This window comes from Caretta caretta, chromosome 8 (genome assembly GCF_965140235.1).
Source record: "Caretta caretta isolate rCarCar2 chromosome 8, rCarCar1.hap1, whole genome shotgun sequence".
In the NCBI taxonomy this organism is placed as follows: Eukaryota; Metazoa; Chordata; order Testudines; family Cheloniidae; genus Caretta; species Caretta caretta.
The window spans coordinates 32,336,882-32,361,275 of record NC_134213.1 but is presented as its reverse complement, the minus strand read 5'-3'; the positions used below and the strand labels follow the sequence as shown (position 1 = coordinate 32,361,275).

General features: G+C 40.6%; 2 protein-coding genes and 1 long non-coding RNA gene across 8 annotated transcripts in view; 2 read left to right on the top strand and 1 right to left on the bottom strand.

Moving 5' to 3' along the window:
* The window catches only part of KCNIP1 (potassium voltage-gated channel interacting protein 1), an 803,899-nt gene that overhangs the window by 128,722 nt on the left and 650,783 nt on the right, over nucleotides 1-24,394 (bottom strand). Inside the window, exon 1 of one of the 6 annotated variants that reach the window (XM_075131372.1) lies at nucleotides 778-971. The exons of the other annotated variants lie outside the window; for them this stretch is intronic. Within the exon in view, the coding sequence (XP_074987473.1) occupies nucleotides 778-886 (109 nt within the window). The 5' untranslated portion in view covers nucleotides 887-971. Of the gene's footprint in view, nucleotides 1-777; nucleotides 972-24,394 lie in introns of those variants that run through there. 6 annotated transcript variants of the gene reach the window in all.
* Nucleotides 1-24,394, top strand: part of LOC142068388 (uncharacterized) — a 798,233-nt gene that overhangs the window by 159,392 nt on the left and 614,447 nt on the right. The gene's annotated exons all lie outside the window — the stretch shown is intronic.
* Nucleotides 935-5,298, top strand: LOC142072973 (uncharacterized). Its single transcript, XR_012669612.1, has 3 exons — nucleotides 935-990; nucleotides 1,910-1,991; nucleotides 5,163-5,298. It is a non-coding gene; the product is annotated as an uncharacterized LOC142072973 (long non-coding RNA).

The following is a 24,394-nucleotide window of genomic DNA, read 5'->3' as shown; positions in this document are numbered from 1 at the left end:
CTTTTTTTTTTTTTTAATTCTTATTTGTTTCATACCAATGGTTGTTTTTTCAGGAATTTCACCGCTGGGGTGAGTGTCACTGTGTGGTTAGAAAACACTCTGCTATTGCCTAAATTTACTTAAATAATTCAAATACATATGCTTTGCCTGTTCCTATCAAATATCATAGAAAAAATATTGCTTTACTAAATCTGACAGAGAGAGACCAATCCCCTCAAAATAGTTCTTCAAATGAGAAACATTATTTTTATACTTAATTTATTTTGTCTCTGGTTTCTCTTATTCTGAAGAATCTAGAATAAGAAATACTCACACACAAAAAAGTTTCCTTTGTACTACATACATTCAACCGGTTTTTATTTTCTTCGGGTCACAAGAGTCACAGGAGTACTGTGTCTAGTAAACCATACCAAACTAATGAATTAATTATTAGTAGTGCTTCCACTACCCAAAAAGAGACTATCGTTCCCAAGGAGAGGGTGAAACAAAAATAATACTTAGATAAAAGAAAAGTAGCGTGTGTGGCAAAAATCACAACATAAAATTCCCCTCAGCTATGGTAACATTCCAAAAGCTAACACAAGCCCTTGAAATAAAGCACAAAGCCTAATTCCAGCACTAAAGACCATATGACTTACAAGGCATGAAGATGAGGATGAAAAATAAGTGCACTGAAAAGCTGATGCTTTATTTCCCTTAACCTGCTACTCACTGTGATTTTGTTGAAATACACTTAAATAAAGGTAAATAGGAGCTGGAAAGCTTGGAGGTTCTTACCATCTGACAAGTCAATTAGCCCGAGGTAGTGCAAAAGTTTCAGAGAAGAACACACCACCACCACAATCCCTAAAGTCTGGAGTCCCTCTGACTCTCCTTTATTCCACATCCTTTAAGGCACCACACAGATACCCACTGGTGTGCTAGCCAAACAACTGGCAGACATCTAATGCTGGGAAATCGTCTGTTTGAAGCTTTTCTCCCTGCTGCTCAGTAAGTATCTGGCTCATTTTCTCTCTTCGTGTGTGTGTGTGTGTGTGTGTGTGTCTATCTTTGCGTTTCTCATCCTCTCCCCCTATTTCCATTTCTTCTCTGTCTCTCACGTGCAAGCAATTTCTGCATTTAACAGTAATCTATGGTTTTACTTTCTCTCCCACCTCAGGGCAATTCTCCCATGAGTTTTCTCTGCCCCTGAACAACTTAGCATTATATTGACTACCTCAGCAACGTTACATGTGATTTTTTAAAAATCTGTGCAAACAATTATTTTCTGTGCTGTTTTGGGCTTTTTTATAACCCTACCAATGCAGGTTTCAGAGTAGCAGCCGTGTTAGTCTGTATCCGCAAAAAGAAAAGGAGGACTTGTGGCACCTTAGAGACTAACAAATTTATTTGAGCATAAGCTTTCATGAGCTACAGCTCACTTCATCGGATGCATGCAGTGGAAAATACAGTGGGGAGATTTATATACACAGAGAACATGAAACAATGGGTGTTAACATATACACTATAATGAGAGTGATCAGGTAAGGTGAACTATTACCAGCAGGAGAGTGGGGGTGGGGGGGCAGGGGGAGGAACCTTTTGTAGTGATAATCAAGGTGGGCCATTTCCAGCAGTTGACAAGAACACGTGAGGAACAGTGTGTGTGTGTGTGGGGAAATAAGCATGGGGAAATAGTTTTACTTTGTGTAATGACCCATCCACTCCCAGTCTTTATTCAAGCCCAATTTAATGGTGTCCAGTTTGCAAATTAATTTCAATTCAGCAGTCTCTCATTGGAGTCTGTTTTTGAATTTTTTGTTGTTGTAATATTGCGACTGTGACCAGAGAGATTGAAGTGTTCTCCGACTGGTTTATGAATGTTATAATTCTTGATGTCTGATTTGTGTCCATTTATTCTTTTATGTAGAGATTGTCCAGTTTGGCCAATGTACATGGCAGAGGGGCACTGCTGGCTCATAATGGCATATATCACATTGGTAGATGTGCAGGTGAATGAGCCAATGCTTTTTGAAAATGCTTCTGCTGTACTGCGTGGAAAGTAAAGGCAAAGCTTGGGGGAAAACATGAAAAAGGTTGTCTTCCTCTCTTACTTTCCTTCCTTCTGAATCCTGCTTTTAAGACATTCAGCAGGAAAAATTCCAAGTATCACAGTGACAGGTCAGGATATATTCAATGAGACCCCCTCCCCCCACCACCACTCATAAATCAGCATAGGAACCAGGACTTCAAAACATCACTACCACTTGAGCTAAAGGAACCATTTGCTGATAGCTGTAGTAGGCTCTGAGACTCTGGATTATCTATTAGAGAGGAACACAGTAAACTTAGCCATTCTGTAACATATGCACAGAAGTCTCAATAGACCAAAATCTGGCCTGACATGGGCATCAATTGCAGGCAGGCAAACAAGACTAATAATGTTGCTGTTTGTTATAGCTTATTCTTCCAACATTTTATTGGGCTGGCTACTTCGGGTAAATTGCCCCCCACTAATGAGTAGAGATGTCACATATTTTTTCCATCGCCACCACGGGAGAATTTTGTGACTGGGATGGTAATTTTCAGGACTATTATTGCAGGGCTCCAATAACACTGAGTGCTTTTCTTCTTTAAAGCACTTTATAAACATCAAGTGAGTCTCATAACAAATCTACGGATAGATTTTATTATCCCCATATTACAGGAGTAGAGACTCGAAGAATGAGTCAGGAGCAGAATTAGAACATTGGGTCCCATATTTATGCTCAGGGAATTACCTCATATGTCTCTCTAATCATATTCCTCACCGCTGCTACCTTTGCTCATTCATTGCTTCTCCAAAAATTGACTTGTCTCTGTTTAAAAACAACACTTTAGGGACACAGCTGACATGTCAATGGTCCAAAGCAGCATGTTCATGTCCAGCTAATAGATCCTCACAGTGTTACTATGGTGCTTGACTGCAGGGCTTCTACCTTCTTTATGATATTTGTATAGGTACTTAATAACACTGGAAAAAATGTAGAACGGAGCAAGACAGTATTTCTCCAGAAGTAATAGTCTGGACCAATGAATATTCAGTAAGGCCAAAGGAGTCTTTAATTAAAGCACCCGAGCAGAAACAGAACAAAGGGTAGTCTGTGCTGCAACCAGAGGTATGATTGCTGCATGTACAATCATACCTGAACTGACTTTAATTTAATTAGCTCAGGTGCCAATATCAGTGAAGATGTGGCAGAATGGACTTCTGTGCAGACTAGCCACCTGAGCAAATACCCAGGATCCTGGTCAGTATTATACAACCTATGCTTAAACTAGTGCTTGTGCATCTTCACTGCTACTGGTACTTACGTTACCTAGCTTTGCTACGGCTACATATGATGTTGTCACACCTCCAATTGCAGGGTAAACACACCCATTAACTGGTTTCATCTTTAAACACTATCTCTGGAACAAAAGAGACCTCTGATGCTAACTATGTTATAGAAGAGAAAAGGGGGTGGCTTTTTCTCTCCATGAAGAATGGTCTGCGGGGCAAAAGCACTGACTTGTGTTTTGGGAGTTCTGGGTCTATTCACAGCTCTGCTAAAGACTTTCTTCTTCTTCACATGAACTCTCTGGACCTCAGTTTTCCTTTGATACGACACGAAAAATATATGCTACCAGAACCCCACAGGGATGTTGGGAGGGTTGGGCTTTAAAGAACTTTGAGATCCTCCGAAAGAAGCCATCTTAAAAGTATTATTATTAAGTATTAGAGGTGGTCATGCTATTAGTTGTGAACAGTTTATCTTTTCCCATACACAGATGGCCCATGAATAGATTGGGATTTTGCAAAATTTATTAGTATTCATAAGTGTTCAGTCAATAGTATTCATCTATCCAGGTTCTTACACAGTGCTCATCAGCATGGTATACAAGCCATTCCTATTTAAGAATGTAGTTATTCTAAAGAGGTTTTGTGCACTGTTTGTAGCATCCACCCCATTAGATATTCAATATTCTGTCTGAATGACTGGTCATTATGTCACATGCTATAGTTTCTGTTCCCTGATTGTGTGACCAAAATTTTAAAAGAGGAGCAACACCTGGAGAAATCAATAAGCTACTGAGTCTCTCAGGAGAAATACATAATAAACAAGACTAGACATTCTTAGTGTATTTAAAATTTTATCCTGTCCTGTTTTGCACAAAAATATTGTTATATTTGATTATGAATGTGAACCACAGATTTTAAAATAGCTGGGTTCCTTTCTGCCAGAGGAAAGGAGAAAGATGTAGGGCAGATTTATTGGCAGTCTAGCAGACTGCATTCAGTTGTCTCATGTCACTTCCTACAAGTAATTGAATGTACACTGTACACAGCAGTCAAGAAAGTACTTCTGGTATGAATGTGTTCACTGATAACAGATATGCTAATTTGCCCACTAATACATTTATTCACAAAGAAATACCTATATTAGCACAAAAAAAGATTCTTCCCAATCATACAAACAAAAGCTAATCATACTAACATTCACAGAATAATCTAGTGGTTACGGCACTCTCACTTTGGATGTGGTGGGAAACCCAGATTGAAGTCCTTGCCTGATTTGGAGCAGAGATTTAAACCCAGGTCTCTCTCATCCTCAGTGAGTGCCCTAAACACCAGTCTATCAGCTTACCCTGGGTTGCTGTGTGTGTGTATGCGTCTCTCCCCTTGCCCCCACTCCAGGCAGGGCAGGAAAGTTTTCAAAATCTAAAAAAGTTTTGGGTAACAGGAAAACAGTTTTCCACCCACCTCTAAATTAGAGTTTTCACTAAATGCAACCATGAGTACTTACGTACACCAGAAACCCAATTTTAAGAGTTATGCACATCCATTCGGGGAGCCAAACCATAACATGGGGTCTACACATCCAGTGAAAACAACTCCACTTTTGAATATCAAATGCACACAACAAAACGATGATGAATGAGCTACCACCCAAGAATTACTCACAGAAAGGGCATGGTGAGTAATTCTGCACAATACATTCAAGAAAATTGCCATCTTTTTATAGACAACATGCAAAGAGAGGTGAAATTTGTTGTATAAATTGCTCCTTACAATTTATTCACCTTTCTCTAAATATTATGCACTGTCCACATGCAGTTCTCTGGGATCATTATTTAATCTTTATTTTCTCTCTTTCTTCTAGTCAGTATCTGTCATAAACATAAAGGGAAGGGAAAACACCTTTAAATCCCTCCTGGCCAGAGGAAAAACACTTTCACCTGTAAAGGGTTAAGAAGCTAAGATAACCTCGCTGGCACCTGACCAAAATGACCAATAAGGAGACAAGATACTTTCAAAGCTGGGGTGGGGGTGGGGGTGGGCGGGGAGAGAGAAACAAAGGTTCTCTCTGTGTGATGCTTTTGCCGGGACCAGAGCAGGAAGGCAGGTCAGAACCCCTGTAAAAAGTCAGTAACCAATCTAGTTAGATATGTGTTAGATTCTGTTTTGTTTAAATGGCTGATAAAATAAGTTGTGCTGAATGGAATGTATATTCCTGGTTTTGTATCTTTTTGTAACTTAAAGTTTAGCCTAGAGGGATTCTCTATGTTTTGAATATGATTACCCTGTAAGGTATTTATCATCCTGATTTTACAGAGGTGATTCTTTTACTTTTTCTTTAATTAAAATTCTTCTTTTAAGAACCTGATTGCTTTTCGTTGTTCTTAAGATCCAAGCGTTTGGGTCTGTGTTCACCTATGCAAATTGGTGAGGATTTTTATCAAGCCTTCCCCAGGAAAGGGGGTGTAGTGCTTGGGGGGATATTTTGGGGGGGGGAGACGTTTCAAAGTGGGCACTTCTCCTGTTCTTTGTGTAACACTTTGGTGGTGGCAGTGTTTAACCTAAGCTGGTAAGAATAAGCTTAGGGGGTCTTTCATGCAGGTCCCCACATCTATACCCTAGAGTTCAGAGTGGAGAAGGAACCTTGACAGTATCTTTATTGCTTCTGATCACAATTTGAACCAGCTTTACCTACACCTCAATCTGGAACATGGATAACTGGGATACAGATCACTAGAGAAAGGAGTGGGAAACTCTGAGGTTCCCAGAATTTCCACAATTCTGTCACGAATTTCATGACATTTGATGCATTTCTTAAAGCCCCACTCCCACAAGATGTGTGATGACAAGAGAATCTCAGATTTCATTTTTTAAAAAGTTTTCAGCCCTCATGGTTGCAGAGGAAAACTTGAAATTGTGACCCTTGTGCATCCTAAGAGTTTAAAAGCCAGAAAGAAAGTAAAAAGAAATGATTTTTTTTTACTCTCATAATTTGTAAACTGGTCTTGTGATTTTGGGGGGCATTACTCATGGTTCTTCAACATTTGGGGTTATCAGTAGTGGGTTCCATCAGAGTTTCCTCTATATTGTTCTATTGTGGGAGGGAGACAACTCCCACAACCCAAGGATCTTGGAGCTTACCTGAAGCCAGCACCATGCCTGTGGAGGCTTCACACTGCATAAGCTCCTTACCCTGATAACACAGCCCAATTTCAGCCATCCTGCCTGAGATTCACACATTCACCACATCATCTTAGCCCCAACAATGGGGGTTTCACAGTTCTGAGGTGCTCCATTCCATTCAGTATAGCCTCAAGCTGAATTCCCTGCTGGTTGCTAAGGGAGAAAATATGCACCATGCAACTGTCCTATCCAACCCCTACTGAACTTTCCACTGGAGGTTACTGGGGTAGAGAAGGATGGGGAAGCAGCTTCCCCCACGACAACAACTCTGCACGGACAGCTGTCAGCATGCAGCTCCTCACACAGTACTCGGGCCCTCCGGTGTAACTAACTGAAAAGATGAGCTTTCTGTTTCTACTTAACATTCACACAGTCAGGAATAATTGAGCAGGAAGTTGGCTGTGTTCTTACTGAGATATACTTGTGCTGGGATTTAAACAAGATGAAGAGGTGCTGCTCAGCTTTGCTCCCTATAGGACCTTGCACAGAAGCACACTGTCAGATCTTCTTCAGAAGATGAAAAAATATTGATCAGCTGTAGAGGTGAGGAATTTATAGCTCATCTACACATAGATGTTTTATCTGAGCTTCTCATGGGGCCTCAAGTAAAACCCAACATTCAATGAGCCTCGAACTTGACTTGGATTCCAAACTTATGGAGCTCTCTGGCATTAATTACATTCTATAACAATAAGACTTTCTGAACTTCTATAACAGCTTTCAAATATTCAGTAACTATGCCTGTAAGATATGTACTAACATTCCCATTTTACAGACAGTTAAACTGAGGAACAGAACAAATAAGCAATTTATCCAAGTTGACACAGAAAATAATCAGCAGAGCAGGGATTAGAACCTATGAGCAGCAATTACTGGTCCTATGTTCTACCCATAGCATCACACTTCCTGCAGAACAGCATTCAAAAACTACACAGATATTTTCAATTACATATGAAAGTGTTAAACTCTCTGAAGACTCAACAGAAAAAGCTGTATGTTTGTCAGCAACTGAAAATTAAAACAAAGACACTGCGAGTAAAAAACAAATCACGAACACATTCAAAATGATAGATCTCTTGATGATAGATACACTTGCTGGTGCCTGGCATACAATAGCTCCTGCAGGCAATAAACATTTAGAATCTTGCAATTAATTGCAATAAAGGTTTTCACTGTGTGTGTGAAACATGTACTTCCTGGAAACATATGTTGGTTTTACATAAAGATCATTCAAAATAATGTACTATGAAAAGGAGTTTGTAGGAAAAAAAGGAATTGCTATAGTGGATCAGACCAATAGTCTATTTACTCCTTAAAATAAGCCAGGTCAAAATGCATCATAAAATTCAGGAACCCCTGCAATGGACAAATGCAGAACAACCTTCCCACAGAGGAAGTTTGTTTCTGTGCCCAAGAAGTTAGTAATTGATTTATGTTCTGTAGAATTGGGGTTTTACACTCCTTATTTTGTTTTAAATGTATCAAAGATAACAGTGGATGCTCTTATTATCCACATATATATTTAAAAGACTTCACTGTATCTTGTGGCAATGATTTTCACAGGTTAATTACATGTGGTGTAGAAAAGTTTTTTTTTTTTTATCAACCCTTAAGTTTGATTAAATGTTCCCCTGTTCTTGCATTATGACAACGGACAAACAGGATCATCTGAATGATTTTTTCTATAAGATTCATTATTTCATATACCTCTAGCACATCCCCCATCACTAGTCTCCTTTCTACACTGTACAGTCAGGGGCGTGGATCAGCATTCATGTAATGCTCCCGATGATCCAACCAGCAGACCAAATTCGGTGATGAATTCTGGTAACATGCCACCTGAGGCACGTTGCACGTATGCTGATACGACTGTACTGTTCAAATCATTTAATTTCTTCAAATGAAAATATTTCTATAGCTCTAATGATTTTAATTAACTACCCCCCACCCCACTCCCTGACACCCTATTTCTGCTGTACTTTTTGAGATGGGGTAATGAGATCATTTTCAGTATTCCAGGTGAGGACATAACATCAGATTATATAAAATACTGAAAATATAACAATATTATTTTCCATGTAGTTTATCCATCCTAACGTTTGGTTTTCTTTTATTACTGCCAGTGTGCATGAAACAGAGGATTTCATGGCCAAAATGATGCCCAGTTCTTTTGCATGAGTGATTATAATCCATCTAGAACCTAGGCGTGTGTATCAATAGTATTTTTTTTCCTTTTAATATGTACCACCCTGCATTTCTCAACAATGAATTTCATTAGTCATCATGCTACCTATTCATCTAGCTTGGGTAAGTCCTTTTAGAGTTTCTCAATTCTCGCTAGCTCCAACTATTCTAAATAATTTTGTGCCACCATCTGCAAAGTTTGAGGATAAAAAGCTATCAATTGACACCTGATGACAGCTGCAAAATTACAAGGATTTTAGCAGATCTGGTGTTTTAGGGTACTAGTTTAAAGTATTAGCAATCACTAGCTATTTAGGGACAATGGGCAACATTTCATTCTCATTTGTGTCAGTGCAAATCCACAGCAACTCCACAGATACAAATTAATTTGGTTTGAAAGCTGCAAGCCAATTAGGCAGGACTATCACATTTTTGTTTTCCAGCACAGTCCTGAGTGTTTTGGGAAGTAATGCCTAATTACTAGTTATTCTCGTCACTTGAGGATCCATTCTGCATAGTGATAAGTGAACCACGATTGTTTCATTGGTTTGGGTCAAATAAAACACAGAAGTTTGGATACTTCTCTGGCTGTGCTGTGCAGAGAGCTAGGAATCAGGAGTTCTTTCTTATGCTCCTTACTGTACCATTGCCACCATGTGTGATCACGGGCAAATCACCAACAGCTAGACAGTGTCTTAAACCACATAGTTGTCCTGCCCCAGGGAAAACTCCTGGGAAACAATTATAAGGCAACTGAGCCGGAAGGAAGAATTTAATCAGAGAAATGTAAATGATAATTGGCAAATGTTTCAGACCACTTAACTAAAAGCCCCAAAAGTCACAATCTAGGAAGAAGGCTGTATTGATTAAAAAAACAAACCTGGTTTAAAGGGGAAGTGAAGGTAGCTATAGAAAATAAAAATAACAAATGGAAGAAAGTGAAAGTTGATGAATATAAAATAGGAAGCTAGGAGTTGTATTAAATAGATAAGGGAAGCAAAGGGAAATAAGGAGAGATCTATGGTCAGCAGACTTAAGAGTAAGAAGGAGTTTTCAAATATATTAGGAACAAAACAAAAAAATGCTGCCAATGGTATTGGTCCATTACCTAGATGGAAATTGTAGAACTACCAATAATAATACAGAAAAGGAAGACGTGCAATAAATATTTCTGTTTTGTATTTGGGAGAAAACAAATTATTTCCTAGAAAATTCCTGAAAAAGTACAAGAGCAAATCCGCACAGACACACCCCTAGAACTCCGAGCCGGGGTATTCTATCTACTACTCAAGATCCATAAACCTGGAAATCCTGGATACCCCATCATCTCAGGCATTGGCACCCTAACAGCAGGATTGTCTGGCTGTGTGGACTCTCTCCTCAGGCCCTACGCTACCAGCACTCCCAGCTATCTTCGAGACACCACTGACTTCCTGAGGAAACTACAACCTATTGGTGATCTTCCTGAAAACACCATCCTAGCCACTACAGATGAAGAAGCCCTCTATACCAACATTCCACACAAAGATGGACTACAAGCCATCAGGAACAGTATCCCTGATAATGTCACAGCAAACCTGGTGGCTGAACTTTGTGACTTTGTCCTCATCCATAACTATTTCACTTTTGGGGACAATGTATACCTTCAATTCAGCAGCAAGGCTATGGGTATCCTCATGGCCCCACAGTATGCCAACATTTTTATGGCTGACTTAGAACAACACTTCTTCAGCTCTTGTCCCCTAATGCCCCTACTCTACTTGCACTACAGTGATGACATCTTCATCATCTGGACCCATGGAAAAGAAGCCCTTGAGGAATTCCACCATGATTTCAACAATTTCCATCCCACCATCAACCTCAACTTGGACCAGTCCATACAAGAGATCCACTTCCTGGACACTACAGTGCTAATAAGCAATGGTCACATAAACACAACCCTATACCAAAACCTACTGACCGCCGTACTTACCTTTCATCCAGACCATACCACACAATCCATTGTCTACAGCCAAGCTCTACGATACAACCACATTTGCTCCAACCCCTCAGACAGAGACAAACACCTACAGGATCTCTATCAAGCATTCTTACAACTACAATACCCACCTGCTGAAGTGAAGAAACAGATTGACAGAGCCAGAAGAGTACCCAGAAGTCACCTACTACAGGACAGGCCCAAAAAAGAATATAACAGAACGCCACTAGCCGTCACCTTCAGCCCCCAACTAAAACCTCTCCAGCGCATCAGCAAGGACCTACAACCTATCCTGAAGGACAACGCATCACTCTCACAGATCTTGGGAGACAGACCAGTCCTTGCTTACAGACAGACCCCCAACCTGAAGCAAATACTCACCAGCAACCACATAGCACACAACAAAAACACTAACCCAGGAACCTATTCTTGCAACAAAGCCCATTGCCAACTGTGTCCACATATCTATTCAGGGGACACCATCATAGGGACTAATCACATCAGCCACACTATCAGAGGCTCGTTCACCTGCACATCTACCAATGTGATATATGCCATCATGTGCCAGCAATGCCCCTCTGTCTTGTACATTGGCCAAACCGGACAGTCTCTACGTAAAAGAATAAATGGACACAAATCAGATGTCAAGAATTATAACATTCAAAAGCCAGTCGGAGAACACTTCAATCTCTCTGGTCACTCAATTACAGAGCTCAAAGTCGCAATATTACAACAAAAAACCTTCAAAAACAGACTCCAACGAGAGACTGCTGAATTGGAACTAATCTGCAAACTGGACACCATTAAATTAGGCTTGAATAAAGACTGGGAGTGGATGTGTCATTACACAAAATAAAACTATTTCCCCATGTTTATTTTTCCCCCCTACTGTTCCTCACACGTTCTTGTCAACTGCTGGAAATAGCCCACCTTGATTATCACTACAAAAGGTTGGTTTTTTTCCTCTCCTGCTGGTAATAGCTCACCTTACCTGATCACTCTCCTTACAGTGTGTATGGTAACACCCATTGTTTCATTTTCTCTGTGTATATAAAATCCCCCTACTGTATTTTCTACTGCATGCATCTGATGAAGTGAGCTGTAGCTCATGAAAGCTTATGCTCAAATAAATTTGTTAGTCTCTAAGGTGCCACAAGTCCTCCTTTTCTTTTTGCGGCTACAGACTAACATGGCTGCTACTCTGAAACCTGAAATTATGTACTTGTATCACATAAGAACTCTCTTTCCATTCCACTGGTATCTCAGGAGGATGTAAAACAGCAGCTACTGAAGTTAGATATTACTAAAATTAGCAGATCAGGATACCTTGTATTCAAGAGTTTTTTAAAAAGCTATATGAGGAGCTTGCTGGACCATTAATGTTGATTTTCAATAAGTCTTAGGACACTGGGGAATTTTCAGAAGACTGTAAGAAATAGATGCTGTGCCAATATTTAAAAAAGGTAAACCCGATGACCTGGGTAATTATAGGCCTGTCAGTCTGACATCAATCCTGGACACGATAAGGGAACAGTTGATCTGGGTCTTGATTAATAAAGAATTAAAGGAGGATAGTATAGTTAATGACAATCAAAACGGGTTTATGGAAAATAGATCCTGTCCAACTACCTTCTTTTGATGAGATTATAAATTTGGTTGATACAGGTAAAACTGTTGATGTAATATACTTAGATTTCTGCATGGTGTTTGACTTTGTACCGCACCACATTTTGATTAAAAAACTGGAATGATATAAAAATAACATGGCCCAATAAAAACAGATATTACCTCACCCACCTTGTCTCTCTAATATCCTGGGAGCACCATGGCAACAATAAGAACATTGCATACATAAAATTAACATGGCATACATTAAATGGATTAAAAACTGGCTAGCTGTCAGGTCTCAAAATGTAACTGTAAATGGGGAGATGTATTTCTAGTGGAGTCCCACAGGGTTTGATTCTTGGACTTATGCTATTTAACACTTTTATCAATGACCTGGAAGATTCATAGATACTAAGGTCAGAAGGGACCATTATGACCATCTAGTCCGACCTCCTGCTCAACACAGGCCACAGAATCTCACCTACCCACTCCTGCAAAAACCTCTCACCTACATCTGAGCTATTGAAGTCCTCAAATCGTGGTTTAAAGACTTCAGGGAGCAGAGAATCCTCCAGCAAGTCACCCATGCCCCATGCTACAGAGGAAGGCGAAAAACCTCCAGGGCTTCTTCCAATCTGCCCTGGATGAAAATTCCTTCCCGACCCAAATATGGTGATCAGCTAAACCCTGAGCATATGGGCAAGATTCACCAGCCAGATACCCAGGAAAGAATTTTCTGTAGTAACTCAGATCCCACCCTATCTAACATCCCATCACAAGCCATTGGGCCTATTTACCATGAATATTTACAGATCAATTAATTACCATTAAGGTGGGTGCAAGCAAATTAAGATGGGTGCAAGCAAACAATACGTGTTTCAATACAGCTACATGTAAATGTATCCATCTAGAAAGAAAGGATTTAGACCATACTTACAGGATGGGGGACTCTACCTTGGGAAGCAGTGACTTTGATAAAGATTTGGGGGTTGTAGTGGATAATCAGCAGAATGTGAGTTCTGAATGCAAGGCTATGGCCAAAAGGGCTAATGCAGTCCTTGTATACATACATAGAGAAATCTCAAGTAGGAGTAGAAAACTATTTGTTCCCCATGTAGCTATTTATAGATTGTCGTCAAATCACCCCTTAACATCCTCTTTGTTAGGTTCCAGGAACTCAATCTATTTAGCTATCACTGTACGGCATGTTTTCTAATCCTTTAATCCGGGGGTGGCCAACCTGTGGCTCTTGAGCCACATGCGGCTCTTCAGAAGTTAATATGCAGCTCCTTGTATAGGCACCGACTCCGGGGCTGGAGCTACAGGCGCCAACTATCCAATGTGCTGGGGTGTGCTCACTGCTCAACCCCTGGCTCTGCCACAGGCCCTGTCCCCACTCCACCCCTTCCCGTCCCCTCCCCTGAGCCTGCAGCGTCCTCACTCCTCCCCGCCAGAGCCTCCTGCACTCCATGAAATAGCTGATCAGGAGGTGCTGGGAGGGAGGGGAAGGTGCTGTCTGGCAGGGCTGCTGGTGGGTGGGAGACGCTAGGACCAGGTGGGAGGAGCTGCTGAGGGGCTGCTGACATATTACTGTGGCTTTTTGGCAAAGTACATTGATAAATTTTGGCTCCTTCTCAGGCTCAGGTTGGCCACCCTTGCTTTAATCATTTGTGTGTCTCTTCTTTAAGCCCTCTCCAATTTATCTATGTTCTCCTTGAATTGTGGACAGCAGAACCTAATAGAGAATTTCAGCAGCAGTCACAGATAAAATAACTTTATAATGGTCTCTTCAGTCGAGCAGACAAAGGTATAACATGATCCAATGGCTGAAAGTTGAAGCTAAACAAGTTCAGATTAGAAATAAGGTGTACATTTTTAACAATGAGCGTGGAACAATTTATTAAGATTCATGGTGGATTCTCCATCACTGGCAATTTTTAAATCAAGATTAATGTTTTTCTAAAAGATCTGCTCTAGGAATTATTTTGGCGAAGTTCTATGGCGAGTGCTGTACAGGAGGTCAGACTAGATTGTCACAATGGTCTCTTCTGGCTTTGGAATCTATGAAACTATAAAAACCTGTGACTTAGTCACTACTTTCCCTGCTGCCCCCTTACTGCCAGGGGAATAACTTGCAACAACCCTTTGCCAAGTATAGCACTCCCTTGTCCAAGAGCTGGAGAGGGCAGTCAAGGCTCTGTCCACTCCCCACTCACTTGCTTCCATCGAGTCCCTGCTCAACCAACATAGCTGAGGCAAGATGTAGACAGGTCTTGCATTAAAGCAGAGGCTAGCCACAGGGCTTGCCACCATCAGGCATCTCTGTGCTTGCCTCCTTATCTGTAAAATGGGATTATTAATACTTCTCCATCTTTACAAAGTGCTTGAAGAGCTTTGGAGGAAAGATGCTATAAATTCAAGCTATTAGTGACTTGTTTCAGGCCCCAGAATTAGTCAGCCTGAGCTAGGAACAGAACCAAGGAGTCCTGTCTTGTAGTCACTAGAAAAAACTCCTTGAGCAATATTAGATGTACTACCCAAGGCTGAAATGAAGTCTTGGTATATGTTTGGAATAACACATTGGTGTTTCAATGCCAACCCATTAGACATCGCTTATTAAAGTACCCTTTTTCTAAGGGGGCTTTCTTATCTCTGATCCATAGTGAACGTTTTTCTTCCATATTCTACACTCTGCCTCTAAAAAGGAGAGACCACAGTAAGAAGCAGAGGCCAAGAGGAGAATTCTGATTACAAACCATTGAGAATAAACTACCCAAGCTCTTCCGGCACAATTGCCATACTGTTTGAAAGTGTTTATTTTCCTTTTATCTTTCTTCCATCTTCAGCTATACTCTATTATCTTTTCCCTCCATCTCTTAGTATTTTACCCATAGCCTATGCTATAATTCTGTCCAAACTCTCTGCATCATGTCGGCTTCCTGCAACAATTCAGATTCAGTAAGATTTCATCTTGAGTCTTGCCTTCATTCCTAGGAGGTCCCTAATTTCTCTTTGCCTTAAATACAGAGCACCTCATTATACACACATACTAGGGTGCACACAAAACAAAAGGTGCAAATCCAAAAATTAACCAAAGACAGCATTGTAAAAGCATAGTATGTGACATAGAATCATAGCACTGGAAGGAACCTTGAGAGGTCATCTAGTCCAGTCCCCTGCCTCATGGCAGGACTAAGCATTATTTAGACCATTCCTGACAGGTGTTTGTCTAACCTGCTCTTAAAAATCTCCAATGATGGAGATTCCACAACCTTCCTAGGCAATTTATTCCAGGGCTTAACCACCCTGACAGTTAGGAAGTTTTTCCTAATGTCCAACCTAAACCTCCCTTGCTGCAATTTAATCCCATTGCTGCTTGTCCAATCCTCAGAGGTTAAGAAAAACAATCTTTCTCCCTCCTCCTTGTAACAACCTTTTATGTACTTGAACACTATTATGTCCCCCCTCAGACCTCTCTTTTCCAGACTGAACAAATCCAATTTTTTCAATCTTCCCTCATAGGTCATGTTTTCTAGACTTTTAATATTTTTTGTCGCTCTTCTCTGGACTCTCTCCAATTTGTCCACATCATTCCTGAAATGTGTCACCCAGAACTGGACACAATACTCCAGTTGAGGCCTAATCAGCATGGTGCAAAGCAGAATTACTTCTCGTGTCTTGCTTACAATACACCTGCTAATCCCAGAATGATGTTTGGTTTTTTTGCAACAGCATTACACTGTTGACTCATATTTAGCTTGTGGTCCGCTATGACCCCCAGATCCCTGTCTGCAGTACTCCTTCCAAGGCAGTCATTTCCAATTTTGTATGTGTGCGACTGATTGTTCCTTCCTAAATGGAGTACTTTGCACTTGTCCTTATCACATTTTATCCTATTTACTTCAGACCATTTCTCTAGTTTATCCAGATTACTTTGAAGGTTAATCCTATCCTCCAAAACACTTGCAACCTCTCCCAGCTTGGTATCGTTCTCAAACTTTATAAATATACTCTCTATACCATTGTGTAAATCATTGATGAAGATATTGAGCTGAACCGGACCCAGAACTGATCCCTTTGGGACCCCACTTATGTCATGTCCTTCCAGCATGACTGTGAAGCACTGATAACTACTCTGATAACGGTTTTCCAACCAGTTTTGCACCCACCTTGTAGTAGCTATATCTAGGTTACATTTCCCTAGTTTGTTTATGAGAAGAAGGTCATGCAAGATAGTATCAAAAGCTTTAGTAAAGTCAAGATATACCATGCCTACTGCTTCCCCCCTATCCACAAGGCTTGTTACCCTGTCAAAGAAAGCTATCAGGTTGGTTTGACACAATTTGTTTTTGACAAATCCAAGCTGACTGTTACCTATCACCTTATTATCTTCTCATGTTTGCAAATTGATTGCTTAATTATTTGCTCCTTTATCTTTCTGGGTACAGAAGTTAAGCTTCCTGGTCTGTAATTCCCTGGGTAGTCCTTATTTCCCTTTTTATAGATGGGCACAATATTTGTCTATTTCCAGTCTTCTGGAATCTTTCCCGTCTTCCATGACTTTTCAAAGATAATCGCTAATGGCTCAGAGATCTCCTCAGTCAGCTCCTTGAGTATTCTAGGATGCATTTAATCAGAGCCTGGTGACTTGAAGACTCTAATTTGTCAAAGCAATTTTTAACTTGTTCTTTCCCTATTTTAGCCTCTTCTGATCCTACCTCAGTTTCACTGGTATTCAGTATGTTAGACATCCAATCACCACCAACCTTCTTGGTGAAACCAAAACAAAGAAGTCATTAAGCACCTCTGCCATTTCTACATTTTCTGGTATTATTCCCCCCACTGACCCCCGATTGAGTAACAGGCCTACCCTATCCTTGGTCTTCCTCTTGCTCACTTGTGATGCACAGCATGAGAGTGTTCCATGGGCATGAAGTAGTTAACTAACTGCTAGGAACTGGATCAAAGGAGATATATAATTCAAATGTAAAGCAATGAACTTTGTATATTGCAAAACCTGGATTCTGTGCCAATAATCAAGTATCCTTAGTGGAAATTCCATTAGAATCTGTCTACTGGTCACTAGCTTTCTTTGGTTACTCCTGACCTCTACTGGTAGAGCAGTATTGTCCCAAGAACCAGTAATCCAGAGTTCCCCTAAACCATGGCTATGAACCTGCTGGCACACCCCTGGCAGCTGAATTCCTGCTGTACAGGGAAGCTGCTTTCAGATACCATCTTGGGGAGCAATCCAGAGTTCCAGTCTCCACTTCCAGCACTGCTGGTATGCGATGGAGGAACTCCAGGACTCTTCATTTGGTGGGTCATTCCCACTACTGGTCAGGGAGAGTGAAATGGGGGAAAAAGGCCTCCTACACTCTGTTGTCCTCTCTTCCTCCACTCTAGCATGTGCACACAGACATTTGATGAGATGGGAAAAGGAAGAGTGGAAGAGAGGGATTGGAAAGTGAAGGGGAGATTGTGTGATGGAGAGAAAGTAAGAAATGGGAGGAAAGGAATGAATAAGGATCGAGGGAGGAGTACACTGAATGAGAGAGGGGATAAGGTGTAAAGAGAGAATGGGAGTTTGGAACGGCTGTGTTCATAGCTTTTAAACTTCAGCTCAGGTGGTTATTCATTCCACACACAAAAAAAAAAAACTTAAAAAAAAATTATTCCACTGCAACATTCCATCTAGATGACCTGTTCTTTGGCTCCAAACCTTAGAGGTCAACAGGAACCAGACAAACATTTTCTATTAGAACTTCCACTTGAGATCAGAAAAATTCTTTGATTGTGATTTTTAAAGAAGTACAGATGGATGCAGTAAGCAGCAGCCAAAAGAAGCTGGTACAAAGTGGAACTCACCAGAGGATAGAGGAGGATAGAGTTGCTGCTCCGTGATGTCACCTCTTCCATCTGTGGTTTTACTAAGTGGTGATTAGTAACACATAACCCCCTGCTCCCAGACATCTCTTTAACAGGACGTGCTTTCACAACCTTAAGACACATTGAATTCGATGCTTGAGGGTGATAATGAACATGGTGCTTTTGGGGAGTTTGCAGCACACTTTAAAAGATGTTTTGAGATTTTCTTTCTACCAAGTAAAGACTGGCACGAGATTGTTGTTCATAAAATGCTTTCTCTGTATCAGTTCTAGGATATGATAAATATGGATACAGAAGTAGTTTGTTATTTACAGATACTGCTGTGACAGGTATCCTACCTTTCTAAATGCACTTAATAGTTTCTAACTGAAAACTCCTAAGTAAATAACCACTAGGAATTTATATAGTTTAGCCACTTGTCTCTCTTGTAGGTTCAAAAAAATCAGTCAAAGAAATAAAATGGATTAAACCATCTTGTGCTGTGCTCACAGCTCATCTATCATACCACGTTTCCTACAACTCCCCATACTCATCTGCATTTCGCTGTTCCGTACAACTCTTTGACACTCTATGACAAGACACAAGTGGGATATTTATTTGAGGCAGGGACTGTTTCAACACCCCCCAACACTACGTGGAACTGATCATATTTGGCCCTTCCAGAATATAGATAATAAATAAATAATAATAATAATAATAAAGCAATTGTGTTTGTGCATGTACAGGACCACCTGTAGGCTACATATTGCATCCCTACTTGTCCTGCTTTTACCCATGGACAAAAAAAAACCACAAGCTGCTTTTTTTCAAAGGATGTATTTAGCACTTACCATTTTGAATGCTTCCTCTGAGCGTAGTATCCACAAGCCTGTGCTCTTTAGAGCTGCCTGAATAATCTTTGCTGCAGTGCATCCTGCTCAGTGGTTTGAGCATTGGCCTGCTAAACCCAGGGTTGTGAGTTCAATCCTTGAGGGGGCCATTTAGGGATCTGGGGCAAAAACTGGGGATTGGTCCTGCTTTGAGCAGGGGGTTGGACTAGATGACCTCCTGAGGTCCCTTCCAACCCTGATATTCTATGATTCTATGACTATCGTGTGAAACCCTTCATTTACTCACAGAGCAGGGGCAGTGTAAGGAGCAGCAGCACAAGGAACAGCAACACAGACTGCCCTGCCAAAGCTCTTGATGTCCTATGCTGAAGGTGCTTCCTCTAGCTCTGAGGTTCATATGTAATTGACACCTTTTATAAATGGATATATTAGAAAAGAATTATATCACATAGAAGGCCATTTCTGACTGTGTCCAATGCCTTTCCTGTAAGAAGAATGATTTACTATATAGAAGTTTTCTATATCTGTCACTAAAAGTAATTAATTTTATGTAGCTGCCATTGATTTTAGTACTATCCCTGAATCCATTTAAAACGTTCTAAAAATCTGGTGCTAGAAAAATGTACTATATTAAGAAAACCCTACATTTAAGGACAGTAATTTTTTCTCCTTATTTGATAAAACAGCAGCTTATTAATTGCAAAGACGTGTTCTTGTGAAAGTAGAACATTGCTTAATTTCCATTATTAAACTAAATATTGGTTTGGATAAGCCAGAGTATGCTTTACTTATGTACCAATGGATCACAGCTCAGGCCTGCAGGGAATGTGCATTGAGGAAATGAAAGGCTGTTTCAGTTCGCAGTACTGATGCAGTTCTGAGCTTTAGAAGGCACAGGAAAAAAAAAACCACAGTGGCGGTGCCAAATTATGTCCGGAGGTACTGGAGATGATCATTTAGCTAATCAAAATTCAAAACACTCTGCAAACACATAGTAAAGTTCTTGGCTAGCACTTTCTTGATCCTTAACCACTTTACATTCATAATGGGGAGCTAATTTTGATTAGCTCCTTTGTTAAATCACTGATAAAACATGTGCTACAGTGAACTCATTTGATATGAGATTTATCCCCTAGTCAGATCTTCACAAAAAGTTCATCTGAATTCTAGCAACTATTTACCACTTTTCCTCAGCTTCCAAAGAGAAGAAAGTTGATGGAATCAGCTCTCCCAGCTCCCATAACTAATTGCCTAGTTTTATTTACTGAAAAAGTAACTTTTCAAGTCAATTTAATGTTGGTCAAAGGTGCTAGATTTGCACCTGGCTCTGCAAACTGAAGTTTATTATTTTATCTGTGGAATGGTTACTAGCCATGCAAGCCTTACCTTAGCTTCTCAATTAATATTAGAGCTGGGTGACAGGTTTCAGAGTAAGAGCCATGTTAGTCTGTATTCGCAAAAAAAAAAAGGAGTACTTGGGGCACCTTAGAGACTAACCAATATATTTGAGCATAAGCTTTTGTGAGCTACAGCTCACTTCATCGGATGCATACTGTGGAAAGAACAGAAGATCTTTTTATACATACAAACCATGAAAAAATGGGTGTTTACCACTACAAAAGGTTTTCTCTCCCCCCACCCCACTCTCCTGATGGTAATAGCTTATCTAAAGTGATCACTCTCCTTACAATGTACACATGTACACAAATAGCCAGGTGTGGCCCAGCCCCCGCCTCCTATCCGACCCCCCTGCTTCTTGCCCCCTGACGGCTCCCCCAGGACTCCTACCCCATCCACAACCCCCTGTCCACCCCCGGGCCCCCCACCCCTGACTGCCCCCTGCTGCCCCATCCAACCCCCCCCCCCACATTCCTGACCTCCCCCCCGAAACCCCTGCCCCATCCAACTCCCCCGTTCCCCACCCTCTGACCGCCTCGACCCCTATCCACACTCCTGACACCTGACCACACCCCTGAACTCCCCTGCACTCTATCCAACCCCTCCGGCCCCCTTATCACGCTGCCTGGAGCACCGGTGGCTGGCAGCGCTACAAAGCACCAGGTCAGGCCGCGGCTCTGCGACTGCGCAGCCTGGCTGACCAGAGCATTGTGCCAGCGGAGCAGCATGCTGAGGCTGCGGGGGAGGGGGAACAGCAGATATTTATGTGATATTTACGTGCCAGATACGCTAAAGATTCATATGTTCCTTCATGCTTCAGCCACCATTCCAGAGGACATGCGTCCATGCCGATGACGGGTTCTGCTCGATAACAATCCAAAGCAGTGTGGACTGACGCATGTTCATTTTAATCATCTGAGTCAGATGCCAACAGCAGAAGGTTCATTTTGGTTTTTGGTGGTTTGGGTTCTGTAGTTTCTACATCAGAGTGTTGCTCTTTTAAGGCTTCTGAAAGCATGCGCCACACCTCTCAGATTTTGGAAGGCACTTCAGATTCTTAAACCTTCGGTCAAGTGCTGTAGCTATCTTTAGAGATCTCATATTGGTACCTTCTTTCAGCTTTGTCAAATCTGCAGTGAAAGTATTCTTAAAACAAATATAATGTACTAGATCATCATCTGAGGGCAGCTATAACATGAAATGTATGGCAGAATGCGGGTAAAACACAGAGCAGGAGACACATAATTCTCCCCCAAGGAGTTCAGTCAAAAATTTAATTAACACATTATTTTTAACAGTGTCATCAGCATGGAAGCATGTCCTCTGGAATGGTGGCTGAAGCAGGAAGGGGCATACAAATGTTTATCATATCTGGCACGTAAATACCTTGCAATGACGGCTACAGAAGTGCTATGCAAATGCCTGTTCTCACTTTCAGGTGACATTGTAAATAAGAAATCGGCAGCATTATGTCCTGTAAATGTAAACAAACTTATTTGTCTTAGCGATTGGCTGAACAAGAAGTAGGATTGAGTGGACTTGGAGGCTCTAAAGCTTTACATTGTTTTGTTTTTTGAGTGCAGTTATGTAACAAAAAAAATCTACATTTGTAAGTTGCACTTTCACTATAAAGAGATTGCACTACAGCACTAGTATGAGGTGAATTGAAAAATACTATTTATTTTGGTTATCATTTTTACAGTTCAAATATTTGTAATAAAAATAATATAAAGTGAACACTGTACACTTTGTATTCTGTGTTATAATTGAAATCAATACATTTGAAAATGTAGAAAAACATCCAAAAATATTTAATAAATTTCAATTGGTAATCTATTGTTTAACAGTGCGATTAATTGTGATTAATTGTTTTGACTTAATCACGTGAGTTAACTGATTGACAGCCTTAGTATTTTCCCATTTTGTTAAGTTTATACTATAAAGAATATGTAGCAAAGTAGCATCTGCTTCAATTACAGAAGGGTATGTCTTCATCTCAACTGGGTATGGCGTAGAGCTGCTCAAAAATTCTGCTGAAAACTTTTTATGGAAATTGCTTTTTTTGTCAAAAGGGAAATTTCTGCTAAAAGTGTCTGACATGATTTTTTGGGCAGTGAGGGGGAGGAGATTATTGAAAACCAAAATGTAAATATTGCAGTTTTCAGTGACGAAAAAGGTCCCAAATCATTAAGAAAAGTTTTGACAAACATGAACATATTTTTCATTTTCATCAAAATTTGAAATGGAGGGAAAAAACATTTCCCAACCAGCTGTAGTGTAGTACACAGCCACTGAAAGAACCACCATGATATTTGTGCTGTGCATTCAGCAAATTAACCTGGAGACCTCAGTATTTGGATCTATGTCCATGTTTTTTTCTCTGCAACGGGTTCACTGAGAAATACAAAGTCAGGTCAGGAGTTGGGTCATGGGGATTGTTTAGAGAGAAAGGATGGATATTAGGTGAGAATGGCTAAAGAACTTTGAACACAATTGCCACATTTTCCCTGCTGTGCAATCATCCTTTCTTAGTTTCACAGGAACAGATTCCTTCAGACCAGTTTGATAGGGTTTGTGGCATGGTGTGAATATTTTGCACATCTAATGTTCTCTACATTTGAAACCACTATCTGCAGACCACACTGTAATGTTGTCACCTGCTTTTCATCCACAGCTCAGACCTATTAAGGTGAAGAGGACTCCAATCCTGATCCAGCAAGACACTTAAGCATATTCTTAACTTTAAGCCTGCTAGTAGCCCCACTGAAGTCAATGTGACTAGTCACATTCTAAAAGTTAAGCTATCTGTGCATGTTAGGTATAATTATTTAATTCTCTGTGTATTACTGGTTCTCACCTTCAACATTTGGTAAATATCTGATAACTCATTTGGCACCCTTGCCAATTTCTGTGTATATTTGCAAACAAAATCTTAGCCCAATATAAATTGCTAAGTGCATGTGAAATATGCTAATTTTGAAACTCCTCTTTTTCCGTAAAAAGAACAGGAGTACTTGTGGCACCTTAGAGACTAACAAATTTATTAGAGCATAAGCTTTCGTGGCCTACAGCCCACTTCATCGGATGCATAGAATGGAACATATAGTAAGAAGATATATATATACCTACAGAGAAGTTAGAAGTTGCCATACAAACTGTGAGAGGCTAATTAGTTAAGAGGAGCTATTATCAGCAGGAGAAAAAAAAACTTTTGTAGTGATAATCAAGATGTCTCAAGTTGACAAGAAGGTGTGAGGATACTTAACTTAGGGAAATCGATTCAATATGTGTAATGACCCAGCCACTCCCAGTCTCTATTCAAACCCAAGTTAATGGTATCTAGGTGGCATATTAATTCAAGCTCAGCAGTTTCTCCTTGGAGTCTGATTTTGACGCTTTTCTGTTGCAAAATTGCCACCCTTAAATCTTTTACTGAGTGGCCAGAGAGGTTGAAGTGTTCTCTTACAGGTTTTTGAATGTTATGATTCCTGATGTCAGATTTGTATCCATTTATTCTTTTGCAATAGAGACTGTCTGGTTTGGCCACTGTACATGGCAGAGGGCCATTGTTGGCACATGATGGCATATATCACATTGGTAGATGTGCAGATGAACGAGCCCCTGATGGCATGGCTAGTGTGATTAGGTCCTATGATGGTGTCACTTGAATAAATATGTGGACAGAGTTGGCATTAGGCTTTGTTGCAAGGATAGGTTCCTGGGTTAGTGTTTTTGTTGTGAGGTGTGTGGTTGCTGGTGAGTATTTGCTTCAGGTTGGGGGGCTCTCTGTAAGTGAGGACTGGTCTGTCTCCCAAGATCTGTGAGAGAGAGGGATCATTTTTCAGGATATGTTGTAAATCTTTGATGATGCGCTGGAGAGGTTTTAGTTGGGGGTGGAAGATGACAGCTAGTGGCGTTCTGTTATTTTCTTTGTTGGGCCTGTCCTGTAGTAGGTGACTTCTGGATACTCTTCTGGCTCTGTGAATCTGTTTTTTCACCTCAGCAGGTGGGTATTGTCATTTTAAG